This window comes from Bidens hawaiensis, unplaced genomic scaffold, assembly GCF_021521415.1.
Source record: "Bidens hawaiensis isolate Kalapana, Puna unplaced genomic scaffold, B.hawaiensis_p1.1 tig00073704_1, whole genome shotgun sequence".
Taxonomy (NCBI): Eukaryota; Viridiplantae; Streptophyta; class Magnoliopsida; order Asterales; family Asteraceae; genus Bidens; species Bidens hawaiensis.
Window position 1 is genome coordinate 9,567 of NW_027502822.1, and position 20,189 is coordinate 29,755.

General features: G+C 34.7%; 3 protein-coding genes and 1 non-coding gene across 5 annotated transcripts; 3 read left to right on the forward strand and 1 right to left on the reverse strand.

Moving 5' to 3' along the window:
- Nucleotides 1-605: 605 nt before the first annotated feature.
- Nucleotides 606-2,426, forward strand: LOC143606232 (stress-related protein-like). 2 transcript variants are annotated; one of them, XM_077082066.1, is made up of 2 exons: nucleotides 606-727; nucleotides 1,645-2,426. In XM_077082066.1, exons 1-2 carry the CDS (start codon nucleotides 689-691, stop codon nucleotides 2,209-2,211), a joined length of 606 nt encoding a protein of 201 aa, XP_076938181.1. In that variant the 5' UTR covers nucleotides 606-688; the 3' UTR covers nucleotides 2,212-2,426. The 2 variants fall into 2 exon arrangements, with proteins under 2 accessions (XP_076938181.1, XP_076938182.1); XM_077082067.1 differs by having other exon boundaries at nucleotides 630-727; nucleotides 1,648-2,426.
- A 1,122-nt stretch (nucleotides 2,427-3,548) lies between these two features.
- Nucleotides 3,549-4,080, forward strand: LOC143606233 (uncharacterized). Its single transcript, XM_077082068.1, has 3 exons — nucleotides 3,549-3,648; nucleotides 3,768-3,860; nucleotides 3,979-4,080. Exons 1-3 carry the CDS (start codon nucleotides 3,579-3,581, stop codon nucleotides 4,059-4,061), a joined length of 246 nt encoding a protein of 81 aa, XP_076938183.1. The 5' UTR covers nucleotides 3,549-3,578; the 3' UTR covers nucleotides 4,062-4,080.
- A 389-nt stretch (nucleotides 4,081-4,469) lies between these two features.
- On the reverse strand, nucleotides 4,470-4,541 carry TRNAE-UUC (transfer RNA glutamic acid (anticodon UUC)). The gene has a single exon. It is a non-coding gene; the product is annotated as a tRNA-Glu (tRNA).
- Nucleotides 4,542-8,981: 4,440 nt separating this feature from the next.
- On the forward strand, nucleotides 8,982-19,966 carry LOC143606234 (exocyst complex component SEC5B-like). Its single transcript, XM_077082069.1, has 21 exons — nucleotides 8,982-9,347; nucleotides 10,816-10,964; nucleotides 11,119-11,207; nucleotides 13,805-13,999; nucleotides 14,064-14,191; nucleotides 14,284-14,442; nucleotides 14,528-14,632; nucleotides 14,704-14,778; nucleotides 15,342-15,479; nucleotides 15,585-15,767; nucleotides 16,404-16,487; nucleotides 16,564-16,690; nucleotides 16,756-16,966; nucleotides 17,077-17,192; nucleotides 17,616-17,847; nucleotides 18,046-18,139; nucleotides 18,234-18,311; nucleotides 18,394-18,450; nucleotides 18,519-18,668; nucleotides 18,758-18,967; nucleotides 19,546-19,966. Exons 1-21 carry the CDS (start codon nucleotides 8,982-8,984, stop codon nucleotides 19,765-19,767), a joined length of 3,168 nt encoding a protein of 1,055 aa, XP_076938184.1. The 3' UTR covers nucleotides 19,768-19,966.
- The last annotated feature ends 223 nt before the right edge of the window (nucleotides 19,967-20,189 follow it).

Sequence of the window (20,189 nt, forward strand, 5' to 3'; positions counted from 1 at the left end):
TTGGCTTTGGAATCCAACTTTTACAACACTCATTTTACCCCTCTAGGCCCTTTCCCGCTTGAAAAATGATGATGTAACATTTTTCTTTTCTCTTTCATTAATTTCTAAATCTAAGGATCCAAAATTTTCGTATAGTTTGTAACTTTATATTATAATAATAATCTGTATTGGACCCGCTACCAATTTAAGCGTATTTAAAATATTCACTATTGAAATATCTTGTTGCGTGTTCAACATACGCTTTCAAGATGATTAAACTAAACCAAAACCATATAAAGTTAAATCATATTATATATCCAGTAAAAAAATCAATTTAGTTAAAATCGAGAACACAAATTACATATAATCGATATGGTTTTCCAATTTAACGACCCATTAAACACCTATCTCATCGTCAACCTATGTTACAGCCGTCAAAGTGACCCGGTATCTAAACCGATGAAGTATAGAGGTTAGTTTGATAAAACTGAAAACAATAAGATTTGGTTTATGTTTTGAAACTTTGAAAAGTATAGAGGTTAGTTTGATAAAAGTGAAAACAATAAGGACCCAAATAGCACATTTACCCTCCTTAAATTGCAGTCTACTCTAGACCTAAAATATTAATTATTCCGATTATTGAGCATCTCATCGATACGCAACACAACGCAGTCGCAAACTCTCCGATTCTGATTCACACTTGTCGATCATGGCGGAAAACGATGTTCCTGTTAGCAATCAACCAGAGGTTTGTCTCTTCTTCTTCTTCTTATGTTTAATCATCGTTTTCGTTTGGTTTTTGATCGATTTGATGTTGTTTTGGTTGATTTGCTGTGTGAGAGGATATAATTTTCTGTTTAATTGTTTGTATTCTTCCGATCGTTTCAAAATCTACAAACCCTAGGAATCTGATCGAACGAGTTTTTTTATTGTAATTTATAATATATATTTTTTTTCTGGATGATGATTTTGTGAATTTAACATAATCAAGTTAGGAGTTTTTTAGAATGTTCTGGATGAATTAGGGTTGTTTTATAAATCTACAACACCATTATATTAAATTCTCCAAATAGGATCACATACATGCATGCTACTATTTATGTGTTTAGATTAGGGTTGTGCTTGAGTCGGTTTTGTCTAAAACCGAATCAATAACCAGAATCTCGGTTTTTGAGCTTTTGAAATCCGTTTGAGTTTGGTTCGGTTTCTTTTTTTTAGGTTTTGTCATTTGATCTCGAAAATTTTATGCCGAAAAAAACCGTTGCCCAAAAATAATGAATTTGGGACTAAATTTTTTGTTTAGTTGATAATTAATGCGTTATTGTACATTTGGGCTAAAATATTTGGGTTAAACTATATATTAAATTAATATAAATCACTTAAAACTTCAAAATAAAAATGTCCAGTTTGGTTTTTTCGGTTTTAATTACATGCAACACCGAAACCGAATCGAATGTTTGGTTTCTTTGATAGCATAAAACCAAACCATCGGTTTTTATTTCAGTTTGGTTTTTTCACTTCACTCAATTTTAGATTGGTTTCTTGTCACTTACATGCACCTTCACTTTTTGGTTTCTTGTTTTCTTGAATACTTTTATTTCTGCTTGTAAATCGTTTCTTGATTACAAGGCTAATATGCGAAGTTGTGAATTGATTTGGGTACAGAATGTTGAGAGTGAAGAAGATAGGTTAAAATACCTAGAATTTGTACAAGTGGCAGTGCTTCATGCTGTTCTCTATGCATCAAAGTTCTATGGTTATGCTAAGAGCAACTCGGGCCCACTCAAACCGGGCGTGGAGACGATAGAAGGTACGCTAAAGACGGTTGTGGGCCCAGCATATAATAAGTTCCATGATGTCCCTGTCGAGGTTCTAAAGTTTGTTGACCGCAAGGTAGACGAGTCAGTTAACAAGTTCAATAGCCGAGTGCCGCCATTTGTGAAGAATGTGTCCACAGAGGTGAAGGCTGCTGGTGTGGTAGAAACTGCATCGGGACTGGCTAAGACTGCCTATACTAGACTTGAGCCGGTTGCAGAGCACTATGCAGTTTCGGCTTGGAATAGTCTGAACCGGTTGCCACTCTTTCCTAAGGTGGCTAATGTGGTGGTGCCAAGAGCAGCTTATTACTCTGAAAGGTATAATCAGACTGTGAAGCAGAGTGCTGTGAAAGGGTACAAGGTTTCTTCATATCTGCCATTGGTGCCAACTGAAAAGATTGCTAAGGTGTTTTAACTCCTCTGAGGCCCAAGCTGAAAATTAAAATTTGATGTCATGAATATGTTTTTTTTGTTTTTTTTGGTTATTTGAAGTGGTATGAAACTATGTTCAAGGTATTTGTGTGGTAATTGAAAACGGAACGGTCTATCGTATGTACAGTTTTAAGGTTTGATAATATGCTATGTTTGGTTTCATCTCTCTCTTCCTTCTCAAAACTATGCTCCTTTTGTTGCTTATGTGGTGACTATGCTATGGTGTTGGTGCTGTTATGATTTATGAAGCAGTAATAGTGTACTGGCTAGTGAAAAGATGTTATTTTTTTCTAATTTTTTTTATGAACTATCATATTTAATTCTCTCTCCCAAACATGACCACAATATTATAAACTGGTAACATATTATCTCTAATACTTCCGTAGTCGGTGTGGGGCATGCCAACGGGTAGCTATGACTACGACGAAAGGAGCTACGACTTTGGGGTATAATTCGAAGAGAGATTGTTTGAAGTCTCTCAAAACTCTATTTTATTAACCAACCATTGTCGCTCTATTTTGTTAACCATTGTTATATTTTGTTTCCAACTAATAAAATCGATATCTTGTTTAATTGCGAGTAGTTGATACTGAGTTCAACTTTCAATAAAGCTCGCCTTCCTTAAACTTGAGATTGAGTTGGGTTTTCCCTTTTATAGTCAAGTTTTTTCCAAGGCTCATGTTTGATTTTGAGCTAACTTTCAATTGGTTTTAGAGTTTCATAAACATATTTCAACCACACTAGTGGTATAAACAGTGGGATGAAAGTCTAAAAGGTAAAGATAATCCCTAAAATATACATTGTTACACCTATGTCAAGTATATTCATGTTACATCATCACTAATCATCTTAATACATTTGAATAATCCTTGATATTTTTAAAAACTCCAAGTTAGTTGATACTTAATAATTTTTTGTTTTAAATAGTAATAACTTGGGTATCAGAAGACATTCCCCAAATCATCAAAAGCAGGAGAGCAGATGGTTGTTTGGTGAATCCATTAACATCATCACTCCCATTCAAATTCGCCTTCATTCAAACCACCATCCGCCACTGCCGGAGACATACTCTCGCTTTTATCCACACCTCAACAGGCCTCATCTGTCGACCCTCAAATTGCACCCCAACTCAAATCATGCTTCAAATTCCTTTTAACCCAACTACTACTACTACTACTACCCAAAACCCCTCTTATTCGCGAGAATGAGGTCGCCACCCCCACCCATATTCGCTAGAAAGTAATCCAAAAGAATAATTAAAAAAACACGAAGCATTTCTTTTGCTTGTCTGTTACTCCCATCTCTCATTATGTTTTCTTTTCAGGTTCTAATGTGGCGTATGATGACTCGATGAATCTGCGCAACATTTTGTGGTTAGCCCCTTTGCCAAGTAACTCCACGAGCGATTGGTCTGCACCTGGTACCTCAAATCACACTTTTTACTTTTATAGTTAATAAATGTACAAAATTTGATGACAAAAAATATATATCCTCAACTGGACTGTTTTGTTTTTGACTTGTTGATTATGTTATTGACAGGGGTACTAGTGGTATTAGATGCACGTCCCGGAGGAATCATTTACCGTGATATTATACCTGAATATGCAAACTATGCAAGAACTATATATGAAGGTTTGAAGTTTACATTACTGATTGTTGACTTTGACTACCCGTTTTTCCATTCACTTGCACGTTTCTTAAACTACTAATATAATTATCAAATGGCACATGATTCTTTATATTTTGGCAGAGTATTTTGGAGAGACGGTAGTTGATGTTAACTACCTAAATGTAGGAGCTGCAGAGCCTGATTATCAGATATTCATTTGCTAATACTTGACCCTTTGCAGGTCAGTTGTATACTCTCTAGACGGGTCAAAACGAGTAAAATTTCTTTTACCAATAAAAAGGTCACTTACAGACTGTAACAGTGAATCCCTTTCTTGTTTTTTGAAGGTGTGATTCGATTTGTTCACTTCAGGATTTCAGATCATGTGCTTTTAAGTGAGCTTGAGTGATGTAGTTTGCACGCCGTTTGGAAAATGTTTTTAGGCTGGATTGCGATGTGCTCTATAATCGATGCTGTACAATTCATATTAAACATTTGCTATAAGCTGTTATATTTATGGGTTATAAGAAAAAATCGATTATCCAGGGTTATAAGGAAAAACTGATTATCCAAAAAGCATTGAATATTAATTGTTAAATTTAAAAAAATTTCTTAAAATTTGGCAAAAAAAGTTCAATTGCCGGGAATCGAACCCGGGTCTCCTGGGTGAAAGCCAGATATCCTAACCGCTGGACGACAATGGAATTGTATCTAAGGTCTTCAATATTTTATATTTCACTTAAATTATGTTTTTAAAAATTTAGTAATTATTAGTTAGCCTTTAACTAGCACTCTTGGTTTTATATAATGTGGAATTAAGTGAATTTTAGTTTGATGTATACATTAGGCATTACTAGACATATTCAGTTAATTACGATGGGTGTTTTATGCTTTAAATTCAAAAGGTGTACGTAAAACCAATGGCACAACAGGTTAACTAACATAGCCTTGATGTGGGATGGAGTTTGGGTTCAAATTAATATATAGTTGCCTCACAACGCCATTAAGATGATTGAAATGATGTAATGATATGCATACAGTATATGAATATGCATGAAATTTTCAAGAGAACAACATAATAGTAGCTTCATACGAGAATGTGCGCTTGGTATCACGAGATGAACATTTCACTTTGGACTTAAGGTGTGTTTGTGTAATTGTGTTAACTCATGGAGTCGAAATAAAGGAAGCATGGAAGATCTTATAGAAATTCAGGGCATATGAGTACATGAACTAATGAACACTGACGTTCGTTATAAGAAGGTAGCAAATGTTACATTCTTGTTGGTTAACTAGAAAGGGAGATTTGAGACTCAAATACAACAGAATTCCACGATCAAATTAAGTGTCTATATCCTAGAATAAAAGTGTAAATTATACTATAAGTCCGCTTGTTGTAACTACATGGTCATTTTTTATTAATGTTTCTTTTTGGATCACAAGACATATTCAGATTAGATATGCACATTAAAGTTGTGGAATCGACCATAAACTTGGAAGCTATACATACATCAATGTTTGTATAGCTATTTGGACCTGGGAAGGCCAATGAGGAGAGGACAAGATTTTCGAGGTGAGAAATTTCTTTATATAGGCGTAATCTTATCTTGAGTTTTGCTTATGACTGGTTGTTGACAAGTATGAAATATGCCAATTTTGGGATTGCATGAACAAAGTGCAGTACATCATAATGAAGAGGTAATAGATCTCTTTCTAGGTTAATATCCAAGTTTATATGCTCAAATGACTATAATAATATGAATGTTGGGTTATAACTTATAAATCATGTACAATGTGCATGATTCGGTTTCGAGGAGGGGACCTTAAATAAGAGGGGTAGGTTTGTAAATAAAGCATGATTATTTTCTATTTCAAGGTAAGTTATCTAACTTACCTTTTAAATGGCAAATGGTCTTACATCGTCTTCGATAAAAAAAAATGATCAGTTTTGGCATGTTCATCGGTTCGTATCACTTCTTCGTTATGGTGTTCTAAAGTTGTACTTTTCACGTGCAACATTACACATTGACACGTGAAGCGTAAGCCTACATTGTTTTATTTTCAAGCTGTCCGTTCCAGCAACAAATAATTGTAATATATGATTTAATGCCATGTGTTACATATACTCTCTTTCTTTTCGGTTCAGATATAAACAATTTAATCGATCATGAGTAATCCTAGACATACTTTTCCCCCGCCATATATTTTTATTTGTATCTATTTTACTTAAGATATTATCTCTCCAACCCTTTCTTATTATATTATAACTAGTAAATTACCCGGCGCGTTGCGTCGGGACTGGTCAAATGTGCTTATATACTCGTCACGTTACTCTAAATCCTAAGACACAAGCGTTAAAACAAATAAAATGTTTAAAACAACGTTTATTTAGCCATTAAAACTCAAACGTTGGTAAACCCGAGCATTGTAGGTACCCGCGTTGTGGCGATGAGTCGACACGAATTTGGTGTTTCGGTTACTTTTGTTACAACACAATATAAACAATGTTAGTAAAACCTAAGCGTTAAAAACCAAAAAATCAAGTTCGTCAAATTATCATATGAACAAAATAAAATATCTAAAATGGTATTTATTCGGTCGATAAAATTCGTGCATTAGTAATACTCGAGCGTTGGTAAATCCCGCGCGTTGTTTGTTTTGGGCGTTGTACTGGTGAGTCGATGCGAATAACCGTTTAATTATCAATCTTAAAAGATAGAGTAAAGTGTCATTTTCGTTCTTGTGGTTTGACAAATAATGCGAATTTAGTCCAAAAAGTTTATTTTTTGCATATGGACCCTCCACGTTTCCCAGTTCTTGCCAATTACATCCAAATCACTAACCCCTTTAAATTTAATCGTTAAGTCAGGGTTAGACATGTCTTTTCACTATTTCTTTATTATAATACTTATTTCAGTGAACTGCGGTTTTCGTCTCTCTGGTTTGTCCAAATCTGCAATTTTAGTCCAATTGTTTCAAATTTGCAATTTTCTTCCCTATTGTTTCATTTCACTTGCAATTAGACCCGAATTCCTTAATCTCGTTAAGTCCGTTCGTTAAAACCATCAGTGTGCCCTACACGTGAGGGGCAGTTTTGTTCTTTCTTGTTTCCCCAAATATACCCCAACCTCTCACGTGAGGGGGCTTGCGAATTAGGACTAGGGTTTATTTGGGGAGAAAAACAACAAACTGGTCGTTACGTGAGATACACGCAAAATGGGTTAACGACCAGACTTAACGAGGTTAATAACAAGTGAATGAAACTGACGAAAATTGCAAACTTGAAACTATTGACAAACCGCAGATTTGGAAAAACCACAAGGACGAAAACCGCAGGTCACTTAAATAAATATTATAATAAAGAAAGAGTGAAAAGACATGTCCACCGTTGACTTAACGATTAAATTTAGTGGGCTTGGTGATTTGTATGTAATTGGCAAGAACTGGGAAACGTGGAGGGTCCATATGCAAAAAATAAACTTTTTGGACTAAATTCGCATTATTTGCCAAACCACAAGGACGAAAATGACACTTTACTCTAAAAAAAATAATACTTGGTCCAATCAGGCGCGACCAAGTGGACCAATCATAGTCTAGCGGCGCCAAACTCCTCTTTTATTATATATAATAATAATATATAACAATTAGGAGTTTTGTTGCGGCAAAGGCACCAAAGGCTTTGTGGCGGACAACAATTGACCACATTTTATTTTATGTTTTAGTTTTTGTACTGTATCGAATATAACCGAAACCGACCATTATGTTTTGAATTTTGTTTTAATTTATATAATTTTTTAATTGTTTTAGTTCTAGTATCGTAACGAAATAACGGAAGTCAACCAAACGTCAATTTTGTTGTTTTTAGTTTGATTGAGTTTAGGTAACGTAACAAACGTAACGAAAACCGATTAAATGTGAAGAATGAGTAAAAAATTGCATGCCGATGTTTCTTCCCCCCTTTTATACTTTATATACTGGGAAGAATGCAACATGTTACATGGACAATACATGGGCTTCCAGCCCTTGGGGTATTACACAGTGGGTCATTATTTGTTCTTTTGAGTCTTCGCTCTACAACCTTTTATCCCTTGTACTTTGCCTTGACATGAGGCACCTGCCTGCCTGCCTTAGCTTTAGGTCAGGAAACATGTTTCCCTCGAGTCCTTCCCCTTTGGTCCAGGGAATAGTGTCTTGGAGATCTCCAGACTTGATCATACTTGGTTTCTTGTTCCGCACTCTCTTATTATTATTATTATTATTATTATTATTATTATTATTATTATTTATCCTGGACATTCCTTGTTAGGCTTCTATTGAGTCTCTTCTCCCATCTTGGAAGCCCGATTCTGAGGTAGGCTCTACTGATTATATATATATATATATAAGATTAAAAACGACGCACAAAGATTTTTATAGAATATCCTGTTAGGCATTTTCTTTTGCTTTATATGTTTTGTTTATTTTTTATTTTATCCTTTTCTTTACTTGTGTTAACGTAACGAACGTAACCAATACAGATCGAATTCGTGTTGATTCGTTAATGCAAAGCCCATGTTTTATCCATTTTTTTTCAATTTGACGACTTTATTTTTTTGTGTAATATTCGGTACCGTAACAAACATCACCGATGCCCACCAAATTTGTGTCGACTCACCATCGCGAAGCACATGTTTAATCGGCCCAATAAACACCGTTTTAAATATGATATATATATATATATATATATATTTATCATAACTTATACAAGTGTCCCTCCTTTTTTTGTTAACAGAACGGGTACGACTGCATTCACGTCCACTCGCCGTAATAACGCTCACATTTTATCAACGCTCGGGTTTTATATCATATGCTATACCAATGGCGCTACTACTAACATAGGAGTTTACTACTTTAATTTTGGGTGTACTGTTTTGAGCTTATACGTAATTACTTTTTTATTGTGGATGAAGTTAAGCGAAAGCGAAACCGAAACCGAAATGAAAACCGAAGTCAAGTAGTGCTTGGCGTGACGGCTTGACTTTAGACGAAGAGGTCTGAACTTATTCATTCATTCAACCCCCCCCCCCCCCCCCCCCCTCTTAGAAACTAAACTGAGATCTATATCTTCTTTGTATCTTGGTGTTGTCAAGTCAAATAAAGAGAAAATGAGTTCCAGTGACGACGAGGAGCTGTTGCAGATGGCACTACGAGAACAGTCGCAGCGAGACGTCAACTACACGCGCACATCTCAATCCAGATCCTCCAAGCCCGTAGTCAATTTCGTTCAACCTCCGTCAAACCACCTCAGGAACCCTAACCCTAACCCTAACCCTACCACCACGCAGCATCGCCGGAACGCCACCGAGGACGATGAGGTCGAGATGCTTAGTATATCCTCCGGAGATGAAGATGATTCCGTTGCTGATCGCAAGCTCGGCTCGAGGAATTGCCTCAGAGGTGGGGCCAAGGTGGATGACAAAGTGTGGGATGGGGACGAACCGGATAATTGGAAGCGAGTCGACGAAGCTGAGGTATGCCGTCTTTTCGCTTTCGGTTTTGTCGTTTGATGCAAACAATCTTGCTCTTTGCACTCGATATCGCTAATATTTTGGTTATTGGTTCCTTGGTAAAATTTCAGTCGGTGCAAAATATTAATCCTGATAATGAACGATGTTGGACCCCGATATCAGTTTTTTAAGTCTTAATCGTCAAGTTTTAGTGTTTAATGCTAGTGTTTTAAGTATGAATCAGTTCCTACTTGCTACATTTGCTAGTGTTTTGTAAGTTGCAAAAGGTTAGTTTGTTCACGGTACTGAATTGTTTGTGTTAAATTGCCATATATATAAATTCTGCATGATGTTATAATTACCGATATCTCGGTCATTGGCCGATATCCGATATATTTCCGCTAGGGTTTTAGCTCTTCAAGTATAGCAGCAATTTATATTAGGTTTTGTTGCTTAACTTTAGTAGGTGTTTTTTTTCTTGCACAATATGCAATGCCTTTAGATGCTCTAAGATTTGGTCTCGAATTTTTGAATTGTATTTAAAGTGAGTATGAACCACTAAGGGGATATTTACAATCAATTGTTCAAAATTTGAAACATAGTAGTGGAAGTATGAATTAGTAGGATAATGCATTGATTTTATTTCATCCATGATCTAGTTGATGGATCGTGATATGAACCGTTCTCTCACTAATTCAAATAAATGAATCCATGTATTCGTTTAACCTTATCAACCAAGTTGTTTGGAAGAAATTTTTACTAATTTTAGTAAGCAGTAAATCTTGTTATAAAACATATGGTAAAACTCTAACGCACCCTTGCTTGCATTGTACAAGTATAACATTCATTTCTTATAAGTAAAGCGTCTTTTGCAAATAGATTTGTGTCATGCTACCATTCTTTCTTTTACCTGTAGTGTATGGATATTTTATAACGACTGAACTTTTGGTAGAAAAATTATCGACAGACTAGGATATTCATGTACTACAATTTAAAAATTAAAGAAAAAATATATGTTTGTCTACCTACCATAACTATATTTGATCGTTTGACATTATAGTTTTTGTGTTTCCTGTTTTCTTCTCTATTTGATGTGGATTTATTTTGAATGCTTTGAATCATGTTGTTTAACGGATTTGGAGATACTGGTTAATTGATCATAATTTATGATACATACTCTTTTGGAACCAATTGATTTTTGATTTGATTTTCAGCGGTGGTATCTTCAAAGTATAGAACAATATTCAAACATATGTTGCTTTTCTTGATATATCATTAATATTATATCATGCAATATACTTGTTACCATAGAATTTGGGATGATATATCTTACAGTCTAGTATGACACAACTAGAAGACTGCTAATTATGTGATAATAAGTGCCTCAAGCAACAAAGGTTGCATCAATAGTTAACTCTTTTAGCTTTGAGACATAGTTTTTATTTAATTTTGGACAACAATTAAATTATCTAAAGTGTTCTTGTTGTGACAGCTTGGCAGAAGGGTTCGGGACATGAGAGAGACTAGAACAGTTCCCACAACACAAAAGTTTGAGAAGAAACCATCAGTGGCGATAAAGGGGCTTAATAATTTACAGTCTTTTTCACGTGTTATGGAACTTGTAGATCCTCTAGGACTCGGGTAAATATTCATTTTGTTATTTAACTGTTACCTATATAGTATTATTTACTACAAAGATTGACGTATTAGATCTCCTGTGCCGTTCTTTTTCCAATCCGTGGTTCATGATTTTCAGCTAATTGTTATTATTAAATATGGTTATTGTTTATAACAGGGTTATAGACACCAGAACCTTGAGGCTGGTCAATGAATATGCCGCAAGTTCTCCAGCCAACTCTGACAAAATAGATTCTGATATGCGAGGTATAGATCGATTCAAATGTTTTACTGTTTCATGTACATATCTTATTTTTTGAACGGCGGGGTAACTTTGTAGAATAGTAAGTTAGTAACCAAGTTTCAAAAATGTTCCAATTAGGTCACTCAAGTTTAAAAAGTGTTTCAATTAAGTCACTCAACTTTCATTATTATTAAATTACAGGTTTTAACATGTTTTTTTATCATGTTTTGTTTTTGTTTCAGTGAGAAATGTTTTTATCTATTTTTTGATGTTGATGTGAGTAGTAACGTGAATTTAATTTTGTATTTTTAATATAACTAACGTTTTTATTTTTTTTAAATATAACTACATATATTGCAAATCCTGTCCCCCCCACAGGTTCTCCTCCATTGCTTTCTAGACATATAAAAATTTATTGTTAAATATAACTACATATATTGCAAATCCTGCACCCCCCCGCACACACACACATGTACTCCTCCATTGCTTTCTAGACATATAAAAAATCCGACGAGGCTCGATTTAAAGATTTAGTGACCTAATTTGGAGAAAAATTGCATGAGTGACCTAATTGGAACACTTTAGAAACTTGGTTACTATTCTCTGACATATTCCCTTGAAGGGCATTTGATATAGTTACAAGTAGTTATGGTCATTCATGCAACATGCTCTCATGTATCTTTGGTTAACATGTATATGTGGTTGACTAGTTGTAGTGGAATATTATGTATATAACTTTTAGGGCTTTCTCTTACATTTGTGGATCAAATCGAATAAGTTACATATGAAGCAAGGTTGCAAAAGTCGCTAGGCGGACCCTAGGCGACTGACTAGGTAGTTGGGTGTACTCGGGGTGTACTCGGATAGCACTCGGGAATGGTAAATATAATTTTATAAAGCAAATTAATTTTTGGAGATTATATATATGTCAAATATCATAAGTTTACTAATTTTTATGACAATATAAGTGAATATCAATATATATATAAGAAAAACATTTTTAAATACTAAATTATTCTTTAATTGCTACTTGTTAATTTTAAAAATGATATTTTTCTTTAATATTACATAAAAACCAATTATGTTTTATTTTTTTAAGTTAAAATCGGTCCAAGTTGACCGACTGGATGTGATTTTGGCTGAGGTTGACCAACTATGATCGATTCTTAGTAACTAGGCGGAGTTAAAGAAACTCGTCTCGACGCCATACCTTGTACCGAGTACTCGTCTCGGGGAGTACTCGGCCTTGTAGACCTACTTTTACAACATTGATATGCAGTAAGAACATCTTAATCGTTAGTGTGATGTAAACAACCAATGTTGATTGTTTTTGATAATATACGTGGCATTCAAATTAACATAGAATATGCATAATGGTGGTTAGGGTGAGGTTAGGCATGCATGTAAATAAACCAAACGTTAAGTGACTTGTTCGTGAACCATTTGGTTATTTTCGTTTATTAAATAAACGAACTATTGTGAACAAGTTTTTTGTTCTTATAGTTAAACGAACAAACATGAACACGTCTCATTTGTTCATTTACGTATGTTAGTGTTGTAGAACTCGCTAGGCGCTAGTCGGCCGATGGGGGTGCCGACTCAAATTAGAATTTTTATACATATTTTTTTTAAAAAGTATACATATATAATTTTGATAAGTAACATATAAAAGTTCACATAAGTACTTCAAAGTTCACATAGTATAGTTCAAAAGTTCATATAGTATAGTTCAAAAGTTTACATAAGTACTTCAAACTTCACACTGTATAGTTCAAACATAAACATTTAAAAATGTAAATGTAACAAATCAATGAGAAAAACCAATAACTGGGGTTAACAAGTTAAACCAAGGTTCAATTGCCTATCCATAAAAAAACAAGGTTTGATTTGGGCTGACCAGGACCGACTACCGAATAATGCCACCGATTTAATCAGTAACTCACAACTAGCGATTAATCCCCGGTTCTTACAATAGTGATGCACGTTTATCTTTTTTTTGTTTACGTTCTTTTATTAGTTTGTTTAAGTTCAGTTATTTACATAGGCATCTAAATTTTTTCGACCCGTTGCAATTTAGTCTAGTTTCAGTAATTTTGCAGGCCCACCATTAACATATTTATGCTCATGTTTACTTTTAATCGGTGTTCACTTGGTTATTTCCACTCATCTATATTCAGTTGTGTTCATTCGTTTACATTCGTGAACCGTTTGTTTATCCTATTAACAAACAAACATATAAGTACACGAACACACTCGTTTTCTTAACAAACTAACACCAACAAGAAAACCCTGTTCGCTCAAAGTTAAATGAACAAACACAAACATGCTCTGTTCATGTTCGTGGTCATTCTGTTCATTTACAGGCCTAAGGTTAGGTGACCTTTAGAATTTTGAATTACACTTCTTTTCAATTTGGCACTAACCATATCTTTTTAGCATGTATTTGTCATGTGAATGTGGATTTTTGCTGGATTTGCATAAGAAGCATGACCCAAATTAGAAAATGAATGATTGCTTTAGAATAGTAGGTGCTTGATAGTTTTCTTCAACAATTGGTCAAAAATGAAGCTGGCCTTTTTGCAGCTTTATACTAACAAAACGTCTTAAAATGAATGCACAGAGAAGTTGATGTATTACTCTGAGAAATTTGATCCAAAATTATTCCTATCCCGAGTGCACCGAGACACACCTGCAGCTGATCTAGAGGCCGGTGCTATGGCTTTAAAAACAGATCTCAAAGGACGGACTCAACAGAGAAAACAATTGGTCAAAGAAAATTTTGACTGCTTTGTCTCTTGCAAAACAACCATTGATGGTAAGTACTAATCACTGAGGGCGTAATGGTCATTATGCATAGTGATGAATGTTTATTATTACAGATATCGAGTCAAAACTGAGAAGAATAGAAGAAGATCCGGAAGGATGTGGGACCTCACATTTATATAGTTCCATCCAAGGAGTTACTTCTGTGGCTAATCGTGCTTTCGCACCTTTACTTGAAAGACAGGTTTTAACATTTAAACTTGGATTTTATATGGAGGTTTGAGGAACATTAAGTTTAAAAGTTTTAATTTGATAAATTGTGTTTTTATTTTTTAGGCTCAAGCAGAAAAGATTAGGTCAGTTCAAGGAATGCTTCAGAGGTTTCGTACATTATTTAACTTACCGAGTGCGATTCGTGGCAATATTAGTAAGGGAGAGTATGACTTGGCAGTCAGAGAGTACAGGAAAGCAAAGTCAATTGTTCTTCCTTCTCATGTACAATAACTAAACTTAATTTCTCTTTATATTCATGTTTGTAATTTTATTTTAATATTGTGTTGTTGTCTTTTGTAATGTATAGGTTGGTATATTGAAACGTGTTCTTGAAGAGGTTGAAAAAGTTATGCAAGAGTTCAAAGGCATGCTTTATCGGTCTATGGAAGATCCACAGATTGACTTAACCAATGTAAGGACAATACGTATTCATATACCAATAAAATTAAGTTTTTTAATATTATTCTTCGATGTTTATTGTAGCTTGAAAACGTTGTGAGACTTTTACTGGAGCTGGAACCTGAGTCAGATCCTGTTCGCCATTATCTAAATATACAAGTGAGAAGCTAATACAAAAATTATAGCTTGATTTTGAAATCACATAAGCAAATTTTACATTTGTATACGTACATATGTCTACACATGCACACACATATATGGCTGTTTAAAAAGCTAGTGGCTTGCTCGAAAATAGCTCGCTTGAAATTGGCTCGTATTCTAAACGAGCCGAGTCGGCCAGCTTGTAAATGAGCCGAGCGCAAGCAAAGGTAAGCTCGGTTTGTTGGCTCACTCGTTAGGATCGTTTATCTGGCTTATTTGTATTAAAACCCAAAGTTTATATTCATCTATTGTAAAAAAGTAAAATTAATTTTATTTTAATAATAGACGAGCCAGCTCGAGTTTTTTTACGAGCCAAGCTCGAGCCCAACATTTCAGCTTGAGCCGAGCTGGCTCGGTTCGGGTTGTAAGTACATGAGCTGAGTCAGCTTGATTCGGCTTGTAATTGAGCCAAGCACGAGCCCATTCAGGCTTGGCTCGTTTACAGCCCTATGCATATAGACACACACACACACACACGTGTGTGAATGCTTTAATTTTCTTGTTTTATGTGTACATATCAGAATCATAGGATCCGAGGTTTGCTTGAGAAGTGCACTTTTGATCATGAAACAAGGATAGAGAATTTGCAAAATGAGCTACATGAGAAAGCACTATCAGATGAAAAGTGGAGGAAAATCCAGAATGATTTAAACGAATCTGTGAGCACTTCTTTCTTTTCTTGTAATTTAAAAAACACATTATCTCTGCTAACCACTATAAATCTTAAACCTTATTTAATTTCAACTTTTGTGTACTTTCTACAGGGTGCTGTTGATATGCCTATAGATGACTTGTTAATATCAAATTCACAACCAAAAGATTCAGGTTCTGAAGAACTTGATGCTCTTCGTGGAAGATACATACGAAGATTAACTGCTGTTATTGTTCATCACATACCAGCCTTCTGGAAGGTTGCACTTTCTGTTTCAAGTGGCAAATTTGCTAAGGTAATTAATTATTTTCAAACTTCTAGATAGGCTTGTAAACAAACCGAATAAGCATGAACGGAGCATGTTTTGTTCGCTCATTTAACTTTACCCGAACAAACGACCGAACACAAAAATTTAAACAAACGGGTTTTTTTTGCTCATGTCCAAAATGAACATGTTTGTATTTGTTTATATTCGTTCGCTAACAGTTAAATAAACGGTTCACAAATATAACTGAACATAGATGAATGATCATAATTGTGCTAGGACTAGTTAAAAGTGGTGTGAAGAACAATGTGTTGGGCCTAAAAGATTATTAAAACTGCAGTAAGTGGCAACGGGGCAAAAACATAATGAAATATTGAGCGTAAACGAACGAACTTAAACAAACGTAAACCAACAAACACAAATGAACGTGAATGGCCAAACTTAAACGAATTTAAATGAATGAACTTAGATGTAGTCTCAAGAACGAGAATTGTGTTCATGTTTGTTCATTTAACTTTAACCAAATGAACAAAATTTTATGTTGATGTTCATTTACTTAACGCACATAAACAAACTCCCCGCTGAACAGTTCGGTTCGTTTACAGGCCTACTTTTAGAGTAAATATATTATTTACTCTATTATATTGATACATCTTTCATTAGCAGGTGGGAGACGAAAAATATTCAACTCACCCTCTTGATGAAGTGTCGGGAATGATACAGAACACTATATCTGCTTATGAATCAAAGGTGGATATTCTTTTATGAGAACTTTGTAATTCAAGATTCTTTTGTGAATCATTTGTAATGCTACTTAATTCTGTAGGTCCACAACACATTTCTTGATCTTGGTGAGTCAAATATTCTTCGACCATACATGAGTGATGCTATAACAGATATATCTAAAGCATGTGAAGCTTTTGAAGCAAAAGAAGCAGCACCTTCGGTTGCAGGTATGTTGACTTATTGACTTTATTGTTTCTCGGATTATCTTGATTTCTCGATTTCTTGATAACAGTTGCGGCTTTGCGTACGCTTCAATGTGAGATCACAAAAACTTACATACAAAGGCTTAGTTCATGGATGAGGTCATCAATTGAAGAGATATCAAGAAACGAATTGTGGGTCCCGGTTTCTGTTCTAGAAAGAAACAAATCTGCGTACACGATTTCTCACTTGCCTTTAGCGTTTCGTTCAGTTATGGTCACTGCAATGGATCAGATAGATACGTAAGTAAAACATTTTTCTTGACAAGTCTACCTCAAACCTGGAGAAAGTACAATATAAAAAGCACATGGTACAACAGTATTCAAATGATGTGGCAACTTTATTTTTCCAGGATGATGCAGTCTTTAGGGAATGAAGCAACAAAATCAGAAGATGCGTTTGTACTCTTTCAAGAAACTCAAGAATCTGTTAGGGTTTCATTTTTGAACTGTTTGCTTGATTTTGCTGGTATGTAGAGGGTCGTTATTATCTTTTTTTATGTGTTTATACTCTGTTAGCTTATGATTAGAGGTGGTAAAATGGTTGAGCCTAGCTGTATGGGCTAATGGGTATATCTGGGTACGGTTCAGGTTGATCTGAAACATATTTCGTTAAAAGGTTTTGAACTTTTTGTTAATAATGAGTGTCAGCTATAATTGCCAGAGTTACATTATTTGTACAATAATCTTAGTTTTTGAGTGATTTGATTTAGAAGGGTACACTTTGGGCGACTTTATCCCTTTTAAACGATTTGACTTTTTTATGCTATTATTTGAATTACTCGGTTGACCGGTTAGAAATAGAACATAATCTGAATTGACCCATTAATAAGTAAATTGATTAAAACTGACACCTGTACTTATGACCAATCCTTTTTGTGCACATGATTAGGTCACTTGGAGCAGATTGGAACTGAGCTCGGTCAGAACGTATCAAATAAAGAAAATGACAATTCATTGTTTCAAAATGGATATTCTGAAGAAAATTCATTTGAACCACTTCCTGGAAGTATTACTAATCCACACCAACAGCTGTTGATGGTGTTGAGTAACCTTGGATTTTGCAAAGATGATCTTTCTCGTGAAATGCATCATAAATATAAACACATCTGGATGCAGCCAAGGTATTAATTTTCCCCCAAAATCCTTTTTTGCTATTTTAAATTTGGAAATAACATATTGTTGAGTTGTTGTAATGTTGTTTAAATGGTTTTTACGTCAACAAATACAAATGCGTCTGTGATTATCTCGAGAATAAAAATCTAGAGAATGCAAATGGTAAATGCCACACCAGCACTATCGAAAACATCTAAATTTTGCAGGGGGAAAGATGAGGTGGACAATGATGTGGATGATCTAGTTAGGTCTTTCTCTGGTATTAAAGAGAAAGTCCTTGCACAGTATACCATGGCAAAGGTTCAATATTTGAGTTTTAACATATGCTTATTAACATAACCGTAAATATTATATATCATCTGTTTAGTAATAAGTTTTTCTGCATATTTTTCAGGCAAACAACATTAGAACCGCTGCTGTTAACTATTTATTGGATGCTGGAGTACAGTGGGGAGCAGTGCCTACAGTTAAAGTAATAAATTTTTAAATAATATTAAATCCAATTTATGCTTTGATTTATTTTTAATTATGAATTTATATTTCCATTATTTCAGGGTGTGCGTGATACGTCTGTGGAGTTGATACACACACTTGTAGCAGTGCATGCTGAGGTATTTTCACTCATATTTTGGACACTGTTTTCAGTCAACTCATGCTGACCCGTTAATCTTGATTGCAGGTATCTGGGGGTTGTAAACCTTTACTCGACAAGATACTTGGAACTCTTGTTGAAGGTTTAATGGACACATTACTCAGTCTTTTTCATGAACATAAAGACACTGATATAAGAATATTAGATGCAAATGGTTTCTGCCAGCTCATGCTTGAGGTAAACCAATGTTACGTGTTATTATAGGGGTGTGTTTTTATAATTATTCTTTTGGATTTAAAAATTGAAATGGTTCTTGTGTTTTGCAGCTTGAATACTTCGAGACCATATTAAACCAGTATTTTACATCTGAAGTGAGTGAATCTTTAAGGTCATTACAAGGGGCAATATTGGAAAAAGCCACCGAGAGCTCGTCTGACCCCAGTGATACTCCAAAACATCGCCGCCGTGCAACTCGTGGAAGTGATGATTTAGTTGGAGATGATAAACAGGGGACCGTATCACCCGATGAGCTTATTGTAAGTCGCTTGTATCTCTACATAAATATTGCTTTTATAAAAAGTGTCAACTTTTGTAGTAAATTTCTTTAGTCTGTGGTTTGCCACTTAGCCCTTAATTGCCAGTTACATCATGTTTTTAAATATATTTTGCCTGACTGCCTGAGGCACTCTGCTTTCCAGATCTTGCCATTTTAGTCAGGCTCACTACCTGGGTTCGTTTTTCGGGCATTTTAGTCTTTTTACTTAGGTATAACTTATTAATGCAGGGGTGATGATATTTAAATAATACAATATTTTTTATTTACACATGTTTAATTAAAAATATATATTATAAACATATACCTTTTCTTCAAATTAAAAAATATTTTACATTTTCATATAATGTATGCATTGAAAGATTGTACATGCATTAGTAACTTGTACCTAAGTTAAAAAGGCTAAAATACCCTTCAACTTAGCTGAAAAGTTGGATGGAGCTAGTCAGCTGGATTTAAATGACAATTAAATGCAAACCACAATGCAAACAACCATAGGTGAAATTACTGAATTCTTGTTTTTTACTAAAGTTAACTGTATATTCGATATGCTATTTTTAGGCACTGGCCCAACAGTGTAGCAACGAGCTACTGCAATTAGAGCTCAAGAGGACTCAAGTCAACACTGCATGTTTTGTGGAGTCGCTTCCGTTGGATCCGGTTGTTCCCACAACGGTTAAATCAGTAGCGGGTTATGGCTCGTTTAGAGACTCGCCGGGCAGGAGCTTTGGAGCGAAGCAAACTGTTGGGTCACCTAGTTTTTCAAGGCCCAGAAGGAGATAAAAATATGTGTTGATGATTCAGTTGTTGAGTTAATAATAACAATAATATGTAATATTATATTACAAACATCAGGTGAGTTGCAATTGTGTGTATCTAGATTTATAAGTAATTACCAATTTTTTTGATTTGTGGTTGTAATTTTCAACTTCTTTTTGTTGTACATGCTTGCTGTCGATATACAATTTCATTTATTTTGATCTTTTTAAGAATATTTTGTAGTTTACACGAGTAAACAGTACAATTCTGATAATTATCCGTCACAAATTAGGCTTAATAGAGTATTTTTTAAAGAAAAAATCCCTAAATGAAAAGAGAAAAGAAAAACCCAAAAAGTTACAAGTTTCTCAAATTAACCTTAGTAATTTGTACTGAAGAGCCAATTAAAACTTGACACTTGGCATGAGTCTGACAAACCCGACTAG